The sequence below is a fragment of the Parasteatoda tepidariorum genome, chromosome 3 (genome assembly GCF_043381705.1).
Source record: "Parasteatoda tepidariorum isolate YZ-2023 chromosome 3, CAS_Ptep_4.0, whole genome shotgun sequence".
In the NCBI taxonomy this organism is placed as follows: domain Eukaryota; kingdom Metazoa; phylum Arthropoda; class Arachnida; order Araneae; family Theridiidae; genus Parasteatoda; species Parasteatoda tepidariorum.
This window is the reverse complement of record NC_092206.1, coordinates 76,600,099-76,620,252: the sequence shown is the minus strand read 5'-3', so window position 1 is coordinate 76,620,252 and position 20,154 is coordinate 76,600,099. Positions and strand designations below refer to the sequence as shown.

The 20,154-nt window shown below is 28.5% G+C and overlaps 1 protein-coding gene across 4 annotated transcripts in view; it reads right to left on the bottom strand.

Moving 5' to 3' along the window:
• LOC107438118 (myb-like protein Q) overlaps positions 1–20,154 on the bottom strand; it is an 87,030-nt gene that overhangs the window by 28,073 nt on the left and 38,803 nt on the right. For all 4 annotated transcript variants that reach the window (XM_071178861.1, XM_071178862.1, XM_071178864.1 and 1 more), the window contains one exon: positions 5,111–5,141. In XM_071178861.1, the coding sequence (XP_071034962.1) occupies positions 5,111–5,141 (31 nt within the window). The remainder of the gene's footprint in view (positions 1–5,110; positions 5,142–20,154) is intronic.

Genomic DNA, 20,154 nt, shown 5'->3' with positions numbered 1-20,154 from the left:
TCATCAGTAGCTAGAGTCAGATAAACTATATTATAGACAGACAGCTCAGAATTTAAAAATCAGCCCATATTTATATTATAATACAGATTAGATAAAGAAAAGGAAAGATGAGAATTGAATATAAAAAACAAGAAACTCAAGCAGGTGAAACCTCGAACAGTTGGAAGATCCACGACACTTATGATCCTGGTGTCAGTTTCAATAGAATTGTAACTCGCTCTCAAACGGCATTCTGTAGACTAAAGAATTCAGATTCGGACCTGGAACTGTTTTGTGATCCCGAAAGGCATCAACCTCCTGGAATGCCTCACCTTATGGAGACATTGAAAGGAAAGTATGGTGCAATACCGAACACCATTATCACCAGAAGCACTGGAAAGCACCTGACAGAATCTAAGGACTTGATAAAAGCGGTAGACGAATACAAGAAATATAAACCCGAAAAAGAGGAAGAAAAAGAAGAAAAACCAGCGCCAGAGAGAGCTAGAGGATGAATAAGGGAAGAAAATTTAATCAATCATCTAAAGGAATTCGTTTCTCTAAATTAGTAAATTTAAATCAATAAAAGGTTGCTTGAGAAAATCCTTTTGTTTAAGTAATGAAAACAAAAAGGGTATATTTGAGGGTGCCCCTGCGAAGTTGTGATCGCGATTGATCGCCAAGCTGGGCGATGTTGAGAACCAATCGTGATTCTGATTGGTTTAGATTTCAATCGTGATTCCGATTAGTTTAGAATTTAGCGTTGTTTTTAAATGAATTTTTAAATGTAATTTCAGAGATCCGTTAGTTTTACTTTGGATACCGGCCGGTAAGGTTACTTCTGCTTCTGGTACTAAAAATGAATACTGTCAATAGGATAAATCTTAAGTTTCTGTACGATTTGAATAACAATGAATAAAGAGCAGTGATTGACTGGTGTATGAATGAAGGTTTAATTAATAATAGATATAAATTAATAATAGTTTGTGGGTTACCACGGCGTTCCGGGCAAACAAGTATGGCGCCAAACATAAGTCGCCAATTTCGCCAAGGGGCACCCTCAAGTATATTTTTCCCAATATAAAAGGTAGGAAAATTTATTTAAATTGAATAAGTTTAAAAATGAGAGTTTTAATAATGTAGTATTTCAGTATATGGTATAGGCGTCGTTTTAAAGAAGTGTCACCGAAACAAAATGGTCGTTTGAATTTTAGCAATAATATTCCAATTTAAATAATTTGCCTAATTCACAAAATGACGATGATTTAAAGGTACCAGAGAGCAAAAAAATTTCACTATTATTTTTTTTTTAATTTATTTTTTAGTAGTTAAAAAATAAATAAAATAAACAATTTATAAACAAAAAGGTCCACTTTTTTGACGATTATTTGCTTGTGCCTGGCTAACCGAAGAATACCTGATTTAATTAAGTATTTAAGATTAGTTCAGATCAACTAATACAAACTATAAAAAAAAATTAGATTACGCCATACCTGCCAACTTTAAATCTTTTCGAGCATAATTTGCTCAAGTGGTAGTAAATTGAAAATTGAAATATAGATATAATCAGAAATGTATTTTTTATTGAGGTAAAAGCTTTTGGTCAGATTGGTTACGTTTCTTTTAGCAGCATTTTAAATGTATCAATCGCCAAAGATAAAACACACCATAATAGACTATCATGTATTCATATATATGTGTGATTTCTATAATTGCAGTGTTGGTTAAAATTATTTTAAATTAAATTTATAGAAAGCATAAATAAAGATAATATATAATAAGATATTATAGGAAAGCATTATAAATAATCAAGAAACGGAAAGCATAAATTTTACTGTCAGTTCAAAAATAAAATTTGCGCAAAATATGGCAGATATGTTTCTTAAGCCGACGTATTTCGCTAAATATTGTGCATCCAGTGAACTAAAATAGTTCTTTTTCAAACTGATTTATAATTTTTATTTAAGTTGTTGAAGTTACCTGCAGTAGGTGAACCTCGGTCGAGTCATTACAAAATGAGGGCTCTATATCCTGAACTAATAATCTTTGATTTCTGAAAAAATTTTATTGAATAAAAATAGATAATTTTTGACGTTTTCAATCGCGAAATAAATATTTTTGCTATCAAGATGGTTTATAAGAAATATATTAATTTCCTTGACAAAATTACTGTTTAAATTGTGTTTTACATTTGGTCAGATAGTAGTTTTTTAGTAATATCTAGGGGGGAAAAATTTCTTCTTCATCAAAGGCGAAATTCCAAATGAAGTTCCTATTTGTTTAAAACAGCTATTGTGTTAATAATAACCTTAGTTAAAACGGGAATCCTTTAATCACAAATCTGTTCGCTTCCGTAATAAAATTAGAAAACAATATGTTCGTATTTGTATATATTTGCAAAAATATCGTGTCGTGTTCGTTTTTTGGTACTTTCACCAAAATAGTAATTACCAGAATTCAAGAAAAGGAAACTAATTTTTTCACTCGGAAAATTCTTCTCATAAAAATTCTTTCATTATATTCTGAAAAATTCATTTATTTTAACAATTTTATTTACTCATTCAATATATAATTGAACTTTAAAGTAATGTAAGTACAGTGTAAATTATTGGTTTGAAACATAAAATAGTATTTTTTGGTTAGCCGGATGCAAGGAAATTTAGCTTTTAGTTTATTTATTAAATTTTTATATGTTTAAAAAATGTAATGTAAGTACAGTGTAAATTATTGGTTTGAAACATAAAATGGTATTTTTTGGTTAGCCGGATGCAAGGAAATTTAGCTTTTAGTTTATTTATTAAATTTTTATATGTTTAAAAAAATAAAAATAAAGCTGGCGGAGGTCTACATTTTCTGGCGAATTTTCCCTTGTGCCTGGCTAACCGAAAAGAACCCATAAAATAAAGGTAAATAAAAATATTTCAAGGTGTCGTAAAAAATTTACTAACAAGCGTTTTAAAATTATAACGCTTCTAGAGTAGAATCGAAAGCTTCTTGGTTTGGCGATAATTTTCGTTCATTTTTGCTGAAATCCCATTTCTGGTTACCATGATTAGGAGCCTTAACCATGATATACTTTGCGGTCTTTACTTTCAATGACGTCACCTTTGGGGTACCGCAACTTTTGTTTACCTTTATGTGATTGGTTTTAGGTTTATTTACATATATATTCGATTATTTGTAAATCACCAAAAATGAGAGGGGCCCGCTTTTGTTTACTATTACCGGTATCTAATATGCTAACATTGGTACCTGATATATGTACTGAGGTAATAGATTCTCCCAGAAATCTATTAGGTTCCTATTACACAATACTAGTTGTAAAATCTAATCAAGTTAACTAAAACGGAGGTTAAAAATTATCCAAAATCTAATAAAGCTAAATAAATTAATGACATATAATCAAGCGTTAAAACTTAACAACTTTTTTAATCCGAGGAAAGAATTCACAGAACACAAAAAAAAATGACTTTTGTTTATATATTTACAAAAAAATTAAACAATTTCTCTCTTGACTCGATTAACTGTGGTCATAATTCATGATTATTAACATGAATAATAAAATAAATGATTAATTTTCAGTTCATCCTTTTTTGACACTAGTTGTGCCATGCCAATTATTACAATTAATTAAGCATTACTAACGTCAGTAATAGTTTGGATATTTTTTTACTGCCCCCTAAACGCAGTAAAAATTTAATACTAGGATTTATCCTAAAGGAAAGGATTAAAGTAGTAGCGATTCAAGTACAAACCGTAGGAGTTTTTAGTTTTCATCGAGCTGATAGGGGAAAAAAATTTATGCCTCACCACGTAGCAAAAGAGTGAGTTAACTCTCAAAACAAAATTACCAATATTTGTTTTAATGTTCAGGCATTTATCCGTTAACTGGATATTAGACGAAAATCCTTGTGCCAAATCTGGTTAACCAAGCTTGTAAAGTAATAAAAAGAAAGATGTCTACTTAGATTTATGTAAATAGATTTTTATTATTATTATTATGACTTTTTATAGGTTTCTTTTATTCGTTGGAGTGAAATGTAAATAAATAAATATCCAGCTATTGCACTGAGTGGCGATTTTCACCACGCATCGCCTTTTTCCTTGTCTTCTGAATTCACAAACTTATGAAGCTATACGTAAATAACAACACATATGGTATGTAGACCAGAATTTCCTAAAGGGTGTTTAGTGGAACCCTAGGGGTCCGTGGAAAGGTCTCATGAGTTCCCAGCCTGGGAGGTTTTTTTTTAACCAGTTATGAAACATGTAATTAAATTTATATCCAATTAATTGCCCATTATTTATTTAATATTTCCTTGACTCTTACGAAATGAAATAAAATATGCATGAAGAAAGAAAATTCGAAACAAAGGCTTTTTGTATAGTAATATAATGAATGAATTATGAATGCATTTATGAAAAATTGCATATATATTTAGCATCGAAAAAAAATAAACAAAATTCTACAAAGAAGAAGTATCCTCTGACAACCATTCTCAACGTTTATATTCGTTCTTTTTCGTTTTTATTTTAATTGAAACCTAATGGAATTTTCAGTTTATACACAATTCATTTTCATTCATTTCCTGTTTATACACATTTCATTTTCAGTTTATACACACACTTAAATTAAAATAAAAATGAAAAATAAATGAATAAAAATAAAAAAAACTAGAGTATATGCCGTACCAGTGAATTCAACTGTCTGAGGGAAGACTCAATTCTAAGATTAATATCGATAAAACTATACGATGAAAATATTTCATTCTTCATTCATTTTTCTAAATATTTTCAAAATTATCAATGAAATTTAGATCACTGCATATGTTAAAAGTGATTTATAGTCTTTCATTAAGTAATACGTTCACAATTGCTAATGAAATTTATTCAGTAAATGTTGGGGAACCGTTAAAATAAGGACAATCATTAAGGAGTCTACAGCTGGAAAGCATAGGGAACCACTAATGTAGACTATTCATAGCCAATAATGAAATAAACAATAAGAACATTTCACAGTAAGAGTGTTAGAAAAAATGCCGATAACTGTTGCTTTTATCATTTATTCATTTTTTATATGTAACCAAGTTTTAATAAGTTATCCAAAATTATTAATAAAGAGGGAGCTTACCTTTCCTTTCCTAGGAGAAAATAAATCCTCCCTGAAAAAAATTTAAAAATATGTTACACAGCAATATCAACCAAAACAGTTAAATAAATTTTTAAAAAATAACGAAAGTTGTAGGATTTAATTAATTTTTCTTCCGAGTTCATTTCAAAGTTCACGGATAGCTTAACAGATGGCAGCACCAAATTTCGCAAGTTTTATGGTTTGTTGCCAAAACATGAGTAATAAAAAAGACAAAATGAATCTTAAAAACTTGTCCAAGGGCAAGAAGTAACAGGCGGTGTATTTTGATACCTAAAACCTGACTTCTTTTGGATAGGATCTTCATACAGCTGTCTTCGTCGCAAGATTTTTCTTACCTGTCAAAGTTAACGTCTTTTTTTTTCCCTCTTACTCCCAAAACCTTGTTTATCTTCCGCTAATTTCCGTTTTAACAAGCATTTTTTTTTTCCTTTTGAAATTTCTTCTATTGCGTGACATGAAACACTGTGGAATCATATGCTCTACTGATCCAAAAATACCCTTCTTTCATAAATAATTTGTGTTTAAAAATATTTTTGCAAACCTAATTATGTTACTCGCGAATTGGTTGTTTAGTCTAACACTTTCATATTTATTAAAGTATTGCCTATCTATATTTTTAGTGTTTAGTACATTTAATCTGTAGGCTAAATGTTGGCCTCATGCAAATAGTAATGTCAGATAAATACTAACTAGTGGGTTCCTCCCCCAGCTCTCTGACGCGCCCCAGCCATCGAAGATTGCTATGCAAACATTGCTCGCCTCGTTCGCTAAGTTAAACCTATATAAAATGTGTCCTTGCGTAAAATCATAAAAACTTAAATCCCTTATTAAATTCTTTAAAAATAATTCCTCGTTTTAAAAAAAATCTAATTTTTTAGTCCATATTACGTTGTTAAAATAAAAAATAATAAAATTAAATAAATGACATACAATAGAAAAACTTGCAGAAACTAACAATAATTATGCTTTTAAAAAGCAATTTGGAAACTTAAGCATTAATACTCATCTTTCAATGAATAACAATAACAATGAATACAATTATTATTATTGAACCCTCATAAGCATACTTAAAACATAACTTCAAAAGTATGTTATTCGATTTTAAACTTCCGACTTACAGATCAGTTTGTTTCATCTTTCAGTTGTCGACTCGAAAAAAGAATTTTCATGCAAAAATTTGTAACTCTTTTGTTGTTTACGCCTTCGTGCTCACGTAACAGCTCACACGAGTCTCACGCTTGATATTTCAATTCTTTATTGCAAACGCGATAAAGAAATGAGGACTTTCTTTGTTGCCGTGTAAGAGACGTATATATATAGATACTTTGACTTCCACTCCAACTAGGATACGGTAACACGACATTTTAAAAATAATTTTAATAAATGGAAAATTAAGTACAATGGAAATAATTATACTGGATTTATTAAAAAACGATTGTGTCATTCTTTTCATCAGGGAAGAACCAACGAGGCATTAAATACATCGTCGACACTTTATTATAATTTACCCAGTAGATTTAGAAATACCATCAGCACTATACCACTGTGTCTACTGTATGTGGTACTGTATCATGATTTTGCATAAATATTTATAATTCGGGGAGTTAGACGACATTATTTTTCCTTATCATAATTACTTCCATTTCATTTGCACTTGGGCTGCCACTTATAAAAATTATTTTAAGTGGCTAAATCATCAGGGTTTTGGGCAAATAAGTAAAATCCTATTTAATATTATTATCCTATATTACCTGCACTTTCTTCTTAAATTAAAGGTATATTTAATTTAAAAATAATAATCATACTAATCAAATACTAAGAATTTAAACAAGCACATACATTAAATTATAATTTTAAAAAATCCAAAATATTTTTCATTCACATTTTTTTAACGAAATATTTTAAAACCAAATGCAATTTATGCGATATAAGTCTAGAACTAAGTTGGAGCCTAAAAACAAGAATTGTCTAACTCCTTTTAAAAAATAGAATTAGCATATTTCTTAAAGGAATTAGCTTTCATAACCAATGGCAATTCCTTTTTTTAAGAAAAGTACATAATTAAATTATTATAAAAAAAGCCACAGATATATTTCTTTTCTTTTACAATGGTTTAAATAAAATTATTGGAAATATAGAATAATAAATGCGATATAAGTTTAAAACTAAGTTGGTACTTAAAAACAAAAAGAAAAAAAAAGATTAAATAAAAAAGAACGAAAAAGGAAGAGAAAATCATAAGATTAATCTAAGTGCACAAAAAGAACACAAAAGCTGAACAATTTATTTTGAATGATTTTTCTCTGGTACATATCATGTGGAAATAAAAGAGAGAGAAAAAGAGAACAAAAAGTACATTTTCATAATATTTTGCAACTTTGATCCAAAATAAAAACCAAAATTTCCTCCACCAGGATATACTTGAAATAGTCAATGCTGTTTGAATACAAGGGTGATGAAATGAACTTTTTATAGTAAAGAATGTTGGTTCAATAAAGAATGAAAGACTGTACTATTTGTAAATAGTATATGTGCCTCAAGATAACACGATTTCCCCATACTCCACACTTTTTTCCTCTCCGTTATCACAGTTGCAGCAAATCTTGCTTTTTCCCCCTCTCTGGTATGTTCCAACTTCTTTCAGAAACGTAATGCCGGGGATAACATGCAAGCTTTGCGGAAACCATTGTAACAGAAAACTGAAAATCGGAGAAATCGAGTAATGTTGAGGCGTCTATATTTGTATTCTAATTACAAACAGAATAAACGAGGGATTCTCTAACATTTGTTCATAGATATCCCAATTCTAGACAACTTTAAAATTTCGAAAACCACTTTTACTGTTAGATACAATTTGAATATTTGAAAATTTGTGAGAAAAGAAATAGAAAAACATATTTTCATCTAATGAATTAAATTTAATTTTTGCTATCAATAGACTTCTGTTATGTTTATCTACATGCTATGGTTATTAACATTACTTTAAGGTGTTATCTACAAAATCATATAAATGCATTCCTCCATAAATCAATATATCCCCCAAATTTCGTCTACAGTTTCCAAAATAATGAAATAAATGAAAAGCAATAATGAACAAAAGATCATTCTGAACTTTAAAGTTAATCTATTTAAATTTACTCAAAGGCCAGTTGAAATCATTTTCTCCTATGATCTTCAAGTGACGTGACGTGTGGGTCAGTCAATCAGGCCCGACACACACGCTTGACATCGCTTGCAGGAATCCAATTAAATCTGATCCGAAAATTGATTCCGAAATAAACCGAAGCTATAAAACTGTAATATTAACGCACCATGCACAATCACGTGATTTGACATAATCATACTATCAATTTCAACTACTCAATTGGAAACTTGCACGCGAGGTCACGCAAGGCTTAGCCACTGAGGTTTGAAACACACGTGTGACGTCGCTTTAAGGTGTCCAATTAACTCTGGTCCGAAAATCGATTCATCGTGATCATAAACCCAGCCTTAAAGCTGAAACGTTAACAAACCTTGCGCAACAGTGTAATTAATTGCAAGTTATCAATTAAATCTGATTCAAAAATCGATTCAACTTAATTATGAACATAAGCCGTAAGGCTGTAACGTTAACACGCCGCACATAACCACGTGATTAGACTCAACCATGTGATTAATTGCGTATACCCGATTATTAACTTTTCGAGAGAACAGAAAACCTAAATAACTTTTGATCTAATTTTCACGCAACAAGATGCAATCTTAATAATATTCAGGGCCGCTTTAGAAATGTCAATAATTTTATGCTATATTTTTGACGTAATCTGATTCGTAACTCACATATTGTGGGGTTATAATATACGGTCATAATAGTTTAGTCAAAAGAGCAAGCAAAAGTTTGGGTCATGTTATGCTTTTGCTTTTAGTACACAATTATAAAACTTATTTATCCAAAGATAACTCAATGCAAGATATATGCTCTTCATTTGTAGTTATTTTATAATTATTTAATTATTATTCCCCTCATTAATGATGGAAAAACTTTTGAATTGTAAAATGTACAAATTGAAAGTAATTTTGGGCTTAGAAATTTTATTACTCAATAGCTTGGTTCCTCGAGTTATTAAGAAATAATCTTAGTAAGTGAAAATCCTATCATCTGATCTCATCATTTAACTTTTCCATTTCTTTTTGTTTCTTTTAACGTTTAACGTTTTTTAAACGTTCGATTGAAAGCAAAAGGACAGTAAAGTGATATTTGTTCAACTTGACTGCCCTTATCAAAAATCGCATTAATCATATATTATAAGATGGGAAAGCCTTTCTAACCTAAACATTTTTCTATTTTACCACGTTTATATTAACTTGCCTTCGTGTATGCCTGTTCGGGTGGAATTTTGTAATCGATTTTAAACTAACTTCCCGACTAGCTACAGACTTCAAATTTGGCACATAGTTCAGAATTGGATCACAATGTATGAAAATGAAGAAAAAGAATAAAATAAAATTAAAATCAAAGAAAAATTAGTATTTTCACTATTGTCTTTTATTGTCGATTCGATTATTTCAAATGAGTGTCATATGTGAGTTGAAAAGTTTTGTGTACAGTGAGTGAAAAAATTGAGATTTTGGAAGTGAGTACAAAAACAAAATCAAAATAGAAAATAATATTTTTAAAAACCACGTTTTTGTAGTGGAGAATAATAATTAAAAAATAAAAATTTGAAAAACGAAAAACGTGGGGCGCATGAAATACATAACAGTACATATACACATTTTCTTACTCATACACGTGCTCAGCCACATACACATATACATCCGCATACACATGCGTATACACAAACATACTCCACATGCACATACACATTCAGAAACAATTACAATTACAGATATACATACACATATTCTCATGAGCACACATACACACACTAATATAACATTACTGTTATGTACTTCATGCGCCCCACGTTTTTCGTTTTTCAAATTTTTTATTTTTTAATTATTATTCTCCACTACAAAAACGGGGTTTTTAAAAATATTATTCTTTATTTTGATTTTTTTTTATATGCTGACCACTGAATTAAGTCAAATTAGCCAACGAATGTTATTTTAAATCCTTCATAAACTACCCAGAAAAAAACTTTTTAGTAGATTTTCTATTATATTATATATTATGTAGAATTTTTTTGAATTAGTAAAATAGATATAAAATCTCACCTAAACTTTGTGAGGTTGACCATATGGAAGAACTGTTAGCGTGTATAACAACTTATATTAGATATTTTTTTCTTGAAAAAGAATATAAACATAGTATGAAAATTCAATGTTTCAACGCCTTCAATATGTTAACCGCTTGTCCAAGTTGACGGCCTTTATAAAGCACCGAATTTATTGTATATTAAAAGAGAGAAAAACCCTTCACAACCTAACAACCTGTCTATCAAGTATGACGGCTGGTAAATTAGATCAACTTTGTATGTTACTTTAACTCCTTTTTAAATTATCCGGAACAAAAACTTTTTAGAAAATTTTATATTATGTTGTGTATTATGTAGAATTTCACTGAATTAGTAAAATAGTATTAAGAGTCAACCTAACTTTCTTTGTGCGTTGAACATATGGGAAAACTGTTAGCGCATATAGAAACTTATATACGTTTTTCTTCTAGAAGAATATAAACATGGTATATAAATTCAATGACTCAACGTCTTCAATAAGTTGATCACCATTCTAAGTTAATCACTAAAGCAAAACTACTAACTCAAGCGGCCAACTTATATTACAGGTTTAGCTATTTGAGAAGAAAAAAAAAGATGAAATGTTTTACATTAAATTTTGATTTAACTACTTAGTAAATGATTTTCAAATTCAAAAAAATAAAAAATCTGCATCTAATAATGCACTGTATTATGTTAAATACCGTGTAAAAATCAGGATTAAAATGAACTTTGTTTCTTACATCACATTTTCTACACATATAATAAGATTTTCTGATTTCGTAAAGTAGCGCTTGAACCATCAATAATATACAATTTATAGGCCTATACAATTTATATAGAATTCATGATATTTTAAGAAAATAATATATTAATATTTACTTAAGACATAATGAATTTTTTGAATACTAAATTTAATGTAATAGAAAATATAGCATTATACCTTTAAAATACCGCGATAATATCGTAAATATACAATAAAGCTTTAAAAAAAAATTTTATCACCGTCTAGTCTAGTAGCTGCTGAAGGTTATATGCATGAATAAGTGTTTGAAGTGTACAGATGTTAGTCAACATCTGTACACTTCAGTTTAGACGTGACACTCATGTCACATCTAAACTGCTGTCAGTATTTTTACACCAATGTCAGTATTTAGTAGCAATTAAGAAATATAATCATATTTAAAAAAAAGATTCAAAATAAATGTTTGGAAGTTCTTCATTGAAAACGCAGAATAGTTTAAGAATTTTATCTTTATCCACGTTTAATACAATAAGGTCTCCTTTATTTTCCCTTTCTATAGAGGGGAAAAATTATATAGAGTAACTAAAAAAATTGAGTTGATTTTTTTTTAAATCGGAAAAGCTCTTACTTGCATTCTGTTGGTTAAACAACCAAGTTCCCGCCGCTTTTTTAAATTTTATTTTAGTTTAACATTCCTTATGCTATTAAATATTTTTGGCATAATATATAATAAGATAGTAGAGGATATTTTGGTTAGAGGAGAGGATATCTATGCTTTGTTTTTTTTATTCTAGCTTATTTATGCTAATTTTCAAAATCATTAAAATAGCATGCCAAGAAGAAGAAATATGAGAACTTTTCACACCTCCTGTATTTTACTCTAAATCAAGGTTCTAAAGTAATAAAAGTTGCTCGTGACATTTGTGTGTGTCTAGAGAGGCTCGTAACCTTCTTTTGATTGTTCAGTTTTACCAATTAAACTAATTTTGCCACGAAAAATTGCACAAAAGAAAATGGAATAAAACGGTACTTTAAACCTTTAAAAATTGGGAACTTAATTGCTAACTCAATATTTAAAAATAATTATCTTATGCAAGTAAAGTAAAATACAACTTTGTTAGGAGCATCATATAAATGATGTTAAGTGTCATATGTCATCATAATATATAAACAAAAACTAGTAACTCATAAATGCAACTTTTTTAAATGAATTGATAAATTTGAATGATATTGAAAAAGCAAAAATATGCACTTTCTCATACAAGTCTGATTAATTCCAATCATCAAATTTCATTTTAGTGTATTATATTTAAATCAATGAAAATTCAAAATGTCAATGAGCTAACTTTTGTCATTCAGTAGTTTTCATTTTGTAATTTTCTTAAGGAAAAGGTGGGACCAAAAGCAGTTTAAGATGTATTTAATGCAGCTAGCAATTGTGTGTGAATATATATGTATTTATAGCTTAAAACTTACAATAATTACGAATTCAACCATTAGTATTTAAGAAAAAATCATTGAAAAGTAACAAGACAATATTAAATAACTACAAATGAATAATCAAAATTTAGTTAACTTACCTACACTAGGGAATGTTCCAAGTATAAAAAAGAAATCTTTCAGCTCAATATTCTAATCAAATATTGAGAAAAAATTTCATAAAAAGTCTTCGTCTTTCAAAAAATCCCTGACACTGCTTTAAAAATTCAAGAGGCAATTATAAGAGGTAGAAAGAAAAAGTGGTATGTGATACCCACCTACAACTTCACGCTAGATGTCCCTACCATCTCTACGGTGTTAATTTTTAAACTTGTGACGCAAAACGCGGTGAATCGTCCCAAAAAAATTGCTATTTTAAGCACGTGAACTCAAATGACTAGAAAAACGAGGAATTCCAAATCTATTGTGTGACTCAAATGAATACGTTCTTTTATTCCTTAACAGAATGCAGAATAAATAGTGACAGTTCGTAAATTGTCATGTGTGTCAGTCGACATAAAAAGAATCTTCCACGAAGAAAACTGTAAGAATTACGATAACGTAAGAGTGGGGCAAGGTAAAAGCGGATAAGAATTTAACTGTTTTAGATAAATAAAAAGATTTTATTGTGCGTTCTTTGTTTAAAGATAAAGTAAGTCAGGTTGATAGTTAAAGGTTATTTGTTTAAACTACTACCACGAAACTATTAAATAAAGGAATTAGGTTAATCGTTTATATACTTTTTTTTCAACATTAAAAGGAACCGTACAAAATAGCAAAATATTTAGTCCTGTAATTTCCTGTGACAAAAAAAAGGAAAGTAAAGAAAAACAAAGAAAGATATAAAGAACATATTCTTCATACAAACTAATTCACGTAAAATATAACCGGTAAGGACTCCGGTAAAAAGATTTTTAAAACAGTTATTTAAACTTTTTTTAGCATTTTTTTTCAACAAATTAAAAAATTGTCTTCAAATTAAAGGTAAAATTCAAGGTAAAAAGACTTGCTAATTTTTCTTTACATATTTAAATTACATTTTATATAGCTATTTATGTGTACACTCAGTGAAAATTGGTCCATTAAGTAAAGCAGTATCAGTACTTTAAACCAAAATGTAAAACATTTCTGCAACCATGATATAGTGTAAAAATTTTACTAGACGATTTAGCTTTTTGAACCACATTACGTTTAAGATGGATTAATTTGCACGAAAACATGGTTCAATTTAGTATCGCATTAAAGTAACAGCATTTAGCAAATTTTAACGGCATTATAGTTCAATGCATTAAATAATTAACTGCTAATAGAATATAGTATACAAGTAAAAGTTTATCTCTTTATTTCTCATGGTTTTTTTTTTAATGCGATCAAAGAATTACCCTAGTAAAATTGTTAAATAAAATTTATATTTTTAATATTTTACTCGTTAAATATATATGGTTTAAAATGCTACGGAATTTACAATGGAATGGCAAGATTCTAACCTAATGGTTGGTTTTAATTTTGTACACATGGATGTCAACATCTGTTTTTAATAAGACATTTTTTTAAGGAAATCAGATACAGGACATCGGAATTTTTTAAGGACATCGGAAATCGGATAAAACTAATGTGTCTAAACATTTCTCCAACAATCTAAGTTTGAATTTATTGTGTTCTCTTTTAAATAATAAATCTTAGAAACCAAAAAATGTACTTTAAATTAGACAAGATTCATTAAAAATGGATCCACATTGAGAAGAAGAAAAAAAAAGATTTTGTTTATGACCCTTTATTTTTGTTTCAAAATTATGTTTTTAATGCTTTTAATGGTTCAAAAATTTCAGACATCTGCAAATATGACCGTTTTTCAAGATTTTAATTGCGTCATGGTATAAATTGAAAACTCTTGAGAGTATTCTCATATTCTTAAAATCTCACATGATCGTAAGCGTGGGAGTAAATTTTATGCTGCCAAATTTTCCTGATTATAAAATACTGAGGGGACACAATTTCATATTAAACATCATCTCCTGATTACAAAATATTGCTTAATCAAGTTCTCTCTATTCTTTGATGCGAAACGCCGCTAAGACATAATCTTGCAGAAAATAATTTCGTCGGGACAAACTCGAGTGGGAATAAAATAGTGCATGATATTTTTGCTCCGCTCAAAAGTTTGGACTCAACGCGCACTAGCGAGGTTTTGTCTTACGAGCATTTGATTCCGCGAGATTTTGATCATGAAGATTCGTCATATGTGACAATACTTAACCCATTAACACGGTATATTTATTAAACAGGTTTTTAAACGTTTTTGAATATTTTGTATTAATTTATGTCAAAATAAGTGAAAAATATTATCTTTAGCATTTTAATGATTTACAGTAAGGAAATATAACATGAAGCGCCAGTGTCTTTTTCTGCGTTAAAGGTAAATTTCCAAACACAGCTCACTTCCAAACAACAATTTCTCAAAATTTACACTTATTTGCAGTTATTTAGATCTAAGAGAAACAGTTAATGATCCTCAAAATTTATTTAATTTATAAAATGATTTATTCATACATTTTTGAATATGAATGGGGGGGAAATTTAAAAATACTTTTTCTTATTTTATATTTTAATACAAATATAATTCCGACTATTTAACAGATTTTTTTAATAACTATTAATTGATATTTTAATTGATTATTTAATAACTATTAATAACTATTTAAATTGTTATTCATAATTTTAAAAAAATATCTTCAGTGAGTCGATAAAATGAGTACCAAGCATGCTTGAGGACTAAACACTGGGGGTTCTGCGTTCGGTTGACCACCCAACTGGAACATCTGCTCCTCCACCCCAGAGCCCAATGTGGTCAAGAAAACTGAGATGGGCACAGTAAACCTTGGTGCTCTATGTACTGTTTTCTCTATGGGTGTTCTCTATGAAACATGGGTTATTATTATATTTTTACAGGCGATCTTTTAAGGATTTTCGATCTTTTAAGCTTTATAGTGATTATAGCATTTGCGTTATAGCTTTATAGCATTTGCTTTGAGCGGAGGAGAATCCTCCCAGCTGTTAACCTGATAGCAAGGGAATTTTAACTTATGACCCATCAACCACTGAGGATATTTCACTTCATCACTGCAATCGGGGCAAGTCAGGAGCAGCATACGACCATCACTGGTATTCGAGCCCATGTGTCAATGGTAAACGAATACACATTTTCCGAAACCTTCCCATTCTGAAAAAAATCATGATACACCTGCTTTTGAGATAGTTGCAATGGATGATTTGAAACTAGATCAGCACTTTTTTAACTAATAATAACCTCCAATGATCACCAACAATTCTTTACTAAATATGTGTTATTTGGACTATGCATTGATATATACATCAATGTAGAAATTGGGCATGCCTTCAAATGCGCGCTTGAAGAAAATGGATATAGCCCAAAAGGTGCCCTTGAAAATAAAGAGAAAATAACGTAAAATACTAATTTGAAGAAATATGCATAGCTCAAAAAGGGTTACAAGGAAACTGGACAAAAAATTTCTCTTAAAATAAGCTAAATAAATATTATAAAATTCCTCTTAATGTTAAACAATAAATCAAAATTTTTAACAATCACGTTATTCTTAAAAAAGGAGCGAATGAAACCAATGTGAAACGCTAGATTATAATTTATTCACAATTTATATACCTTTAACAGTTGCTTAAAAAAACGAAATCAAACATTTTGCGTACTTGCTTAAATAGCTCAGTTATTTATTCAATCAGTCATTTTGAACTATGCCCATTTTTCAAACTCGTTTTTCAAGTTATGTCCACTTTCTTTAATACGCATTTAAGTTACGCCCATTTTTTCAAATGTGCATATTAAACACGATGCCCATTTTCCTAAGCGGGCATTTTTAGCTACGTCCATTTAACTACACGCATTTGAAGCTATGCTGGTTTTCTTCAATACGTTTCTGTAGCTATTTCCTTTATTTGTTCATGCTTATTCCCAATTTTTTGAACCTGTAGATTCAGCTTCATCAATTTCTTCAAGTATGCGTTTTAGACAATGTCCTTTAGAACTGAGAGACGAGAATAAAAAGTTTACCGACGAAAAGTATTTGAAAATATTACAGTTTGAAAAATGTTTAATAAATGCAATTCAAAGTCATTTATATGAAAAAGTCTTATGGTTATTCTAAATTAATATAAAATTTTTTGTTTCGTTTTCTACTTCAGCAAGGGAAAAGTACAGATTACACTGAAAAACATTTTTTCTTCTGTTTCATGAAATTTTTTAACAAATCTTAGATATTTTCGCAACACTGATTTTAAATTTGCAGTTGGTTTCTCTCTCCAAACTACGGTTTTTAATGACATTTTTTTTGCATTTTTTTGTCGAAATGTACAAGTTTAAAAACGTTATATATCACAAGAGATCGTGAAATGCCACCACAACCTTTCTAGGATCTTCGGTCAAATCATCAGGATTAAAATTGCACAGAAACGCATGCCTAAAAACGTCATCATGCGCCGCTTGGGGCACTTTCCTTTTATGAACTGTTTCTTCGTATGCTTCTGAACAGGTCATAATAGAGAAGCACCCTTAATCGCTTACTGCATGGATTCTTATGCAATTTTAAACTTGATGATGAGCCCAACTCCCTTATAAGTATATATAACGTTTTTAAACTTGTACATTTCGACAAAAAATAGACTAAAAATGACATTTTAAAAAGTTCTGCAACTTCATAAACAAAACTAATTTCAGATTTGAGTTCCATATAGCTTAATTAAGCAAGATTAACCATCTATGTGACTATCTGTGTAAATGCAACAAAAAATTTGTTTCCCGGTGTTATTTAAAGATGGATAAATTTTTGTTAAATGACGCAAATTTAAATACATTCCTTCATATTTAAATTAAGAAGTTTATTTATTTAAATAATTTTGGTACTTATTTTTTATTCTTTTAAGCCAAATAACTAATCACTCAAATCTAATCCTCAATCAACATAGCATTAGATTTAAAATTAACTTGGAAAGAATTCGCAATGATGCCAAAAATAAAGGTGCCAAATTATGTCACTGCTTTGCTTTTAGTACATGATTCATTTTAGTTGCAAAGCAAAGTCAACATCTTAGACGATTACTTTAAATTAGAGTTAACATATTTAAAGGACATTCGTAGAAAACTTATAAATCCTTCTGAGACCGGAGATTTAAATAACGACAGAGAATACGATTATTACTTATGTAGCTTCAAAGAAAGTAAACTAATTAATCTGACAATTTTTTAAAGAAAAATTCATTCAGTCAAACTTAATTAACACTTTCAAGCAATGCCTTAATTATCTATCTATTTTTAAAAAAAAACATAAGGGCCGCCTCAGTTTTGATTGTTCAACTTGACGTTACATTTTCTTTTGCTGCTCAAAAACTGTAAGAATTAGAATCTTGAAATGACTAAGGTATGTAGAATATTGTACTGGAAAGACGATAGAATAAAAAAGAAAATATTCGATAATTTGTTCGAGAAATGCATTACGGACCGCTCTCCAGGCCGCAGAAATACATCGATGACATGATTTTAAATGTTCAATCAAAAAAAAATCATTAATTTGAATCACGTAATTTTTTTTAAATCCTAAATTTATTCAAAAATTATTATAATAAATATTATATTCCATTAACTAATATATTATTCATAAAGTTGTGGTAAGAAATCAATGATATAAAATCCCATTGATAATAAATGTTTTGTTCATAGAATCAAGGAATAAGTTAATAAATTAAGAAACAAATTATTATCTCTTTTTTAAGAGCTTAAATGTAGATAAGAATATAACTTTGAAATTATAATTTTCCATTGTTCATTTCATATCATTTTCATATATATGCTCATTGCTGTATGCAAAATAATTTGCTGTTCAATTATCAATAAATATATTTCAGTAATACCCATTCAATTTTACACACATTTATTTCAATACAAGTAATTTCCCAACTTATTAAATATTTACTTGTAAGTGAAGAAAAACGACTTGTTCTGCCAAGAATAATTTATTTTTTAAAACTTTTCATTCAACAAGTTGGTTATCTGTCTTTGTACTTCATTAATGTTTTTAGTTTGGAAAAATAATAATAAATTACTTTATTTATGCAGTAATTAGTTGCAATAATTAAATAATAGTATTAACCTTTGTATTACTAGAGGTATTAAGAATTTTATTTGTAGTATTATTCATAAATTTTGTCAGAGTTTTTATTGTTAAACGCAAGATCAATTTTAAAAAAATAATCTGATTGAAATAAAAAAAATCCAACATTTAATATATGCTTTTTTAAACAAAACATGATTTTTAATAACCATGGAAATATTTTTTGAAAAGCCAAGGGCCGTTGAAACCCTACGCACACCCCTAGCTTTGAGCATACTTTTTCCTCGATGCATAAAAGAAAACAGCCAGCAAATTGTTGCTTGAGTAAAAGGGAAATTGATAGAGAACTAATAACAAAGAAACTTACAAATATATTGTTATAACCGATAGAGAATTAAAAAAAAGGCATGAAATAATGTTAAATCTCATAAGAAACTGATGAAATAAAAATTATAGAAATAGATTTAAGTTCAAGATAGGAAGAGAGGATAAATTGACAGATAAATAAAAAGAATTTTTTATAATAATTATGAAGGCAATCTTTAGAACTAAAGTGGAATATAAATTTGATGTAGTTTTACGAATTTAATTTTTGTGTGCCATAACGATGTTTTCATTATTTTAAAAATTCTCATAAAATACATAAAATCCATTTTAAATAACCAGATCGCATGTGGAATAGCGAAATTTATTTTTATATCAGGGCTACAATCATTAGTAGTGAAAATAAACTTTTCAGAGAAATAGTTTCAGTCATGAAGTGCAATATTCTAAAACATATTCTATAACATACTTAATTCTATAGCATATTTCAATCTAAAAATATTCTCAATGATTTAAATCTATGAAAACTGTAACTTTAATGACCTATTTATTCTTGGAATAAATTGATAAATTTTAATTTCATCGTATATTTAAATAAAAAATAAATCTTAATAATCTAAATATTCTTTATTAATAAAAATTAAAACTTTTGTCATAATAGTGTCAATTTTTATGACAGTTTCATTTATAGCATTCTTTGATAAATTTCATTTGATGTTTCAATAAAAATAACCTTGATAATCTGAATAATGATATATCATCTAATCTTAATCATCAAAATTTATAGTATCATGTTAATTTTAAAATTAAAAATGAAAGACTAATGCTTAAAAAAACTAACGATTAAAGTAAAAATACTTTTTTTTTCTTATCTACAGACTTTATTATATACCAAAATAAATTGATAATTACATAGTTTAAACATATATGATTAATTAAAGCAAAAAAAACTGTTTAAAACTCTTGAATTTCATTCTTGAACTCAATTACATCAAATTGATAGCTTTTTTTATTTCAAAATTAACTTTTAAAAAAATCACAATTATGTTTCTCATTACTTAATAAGATACACTTTTAAAAATAAATAATTTTGTATCAGACTTACTTTAAATATATATATATATATATATATACACACTT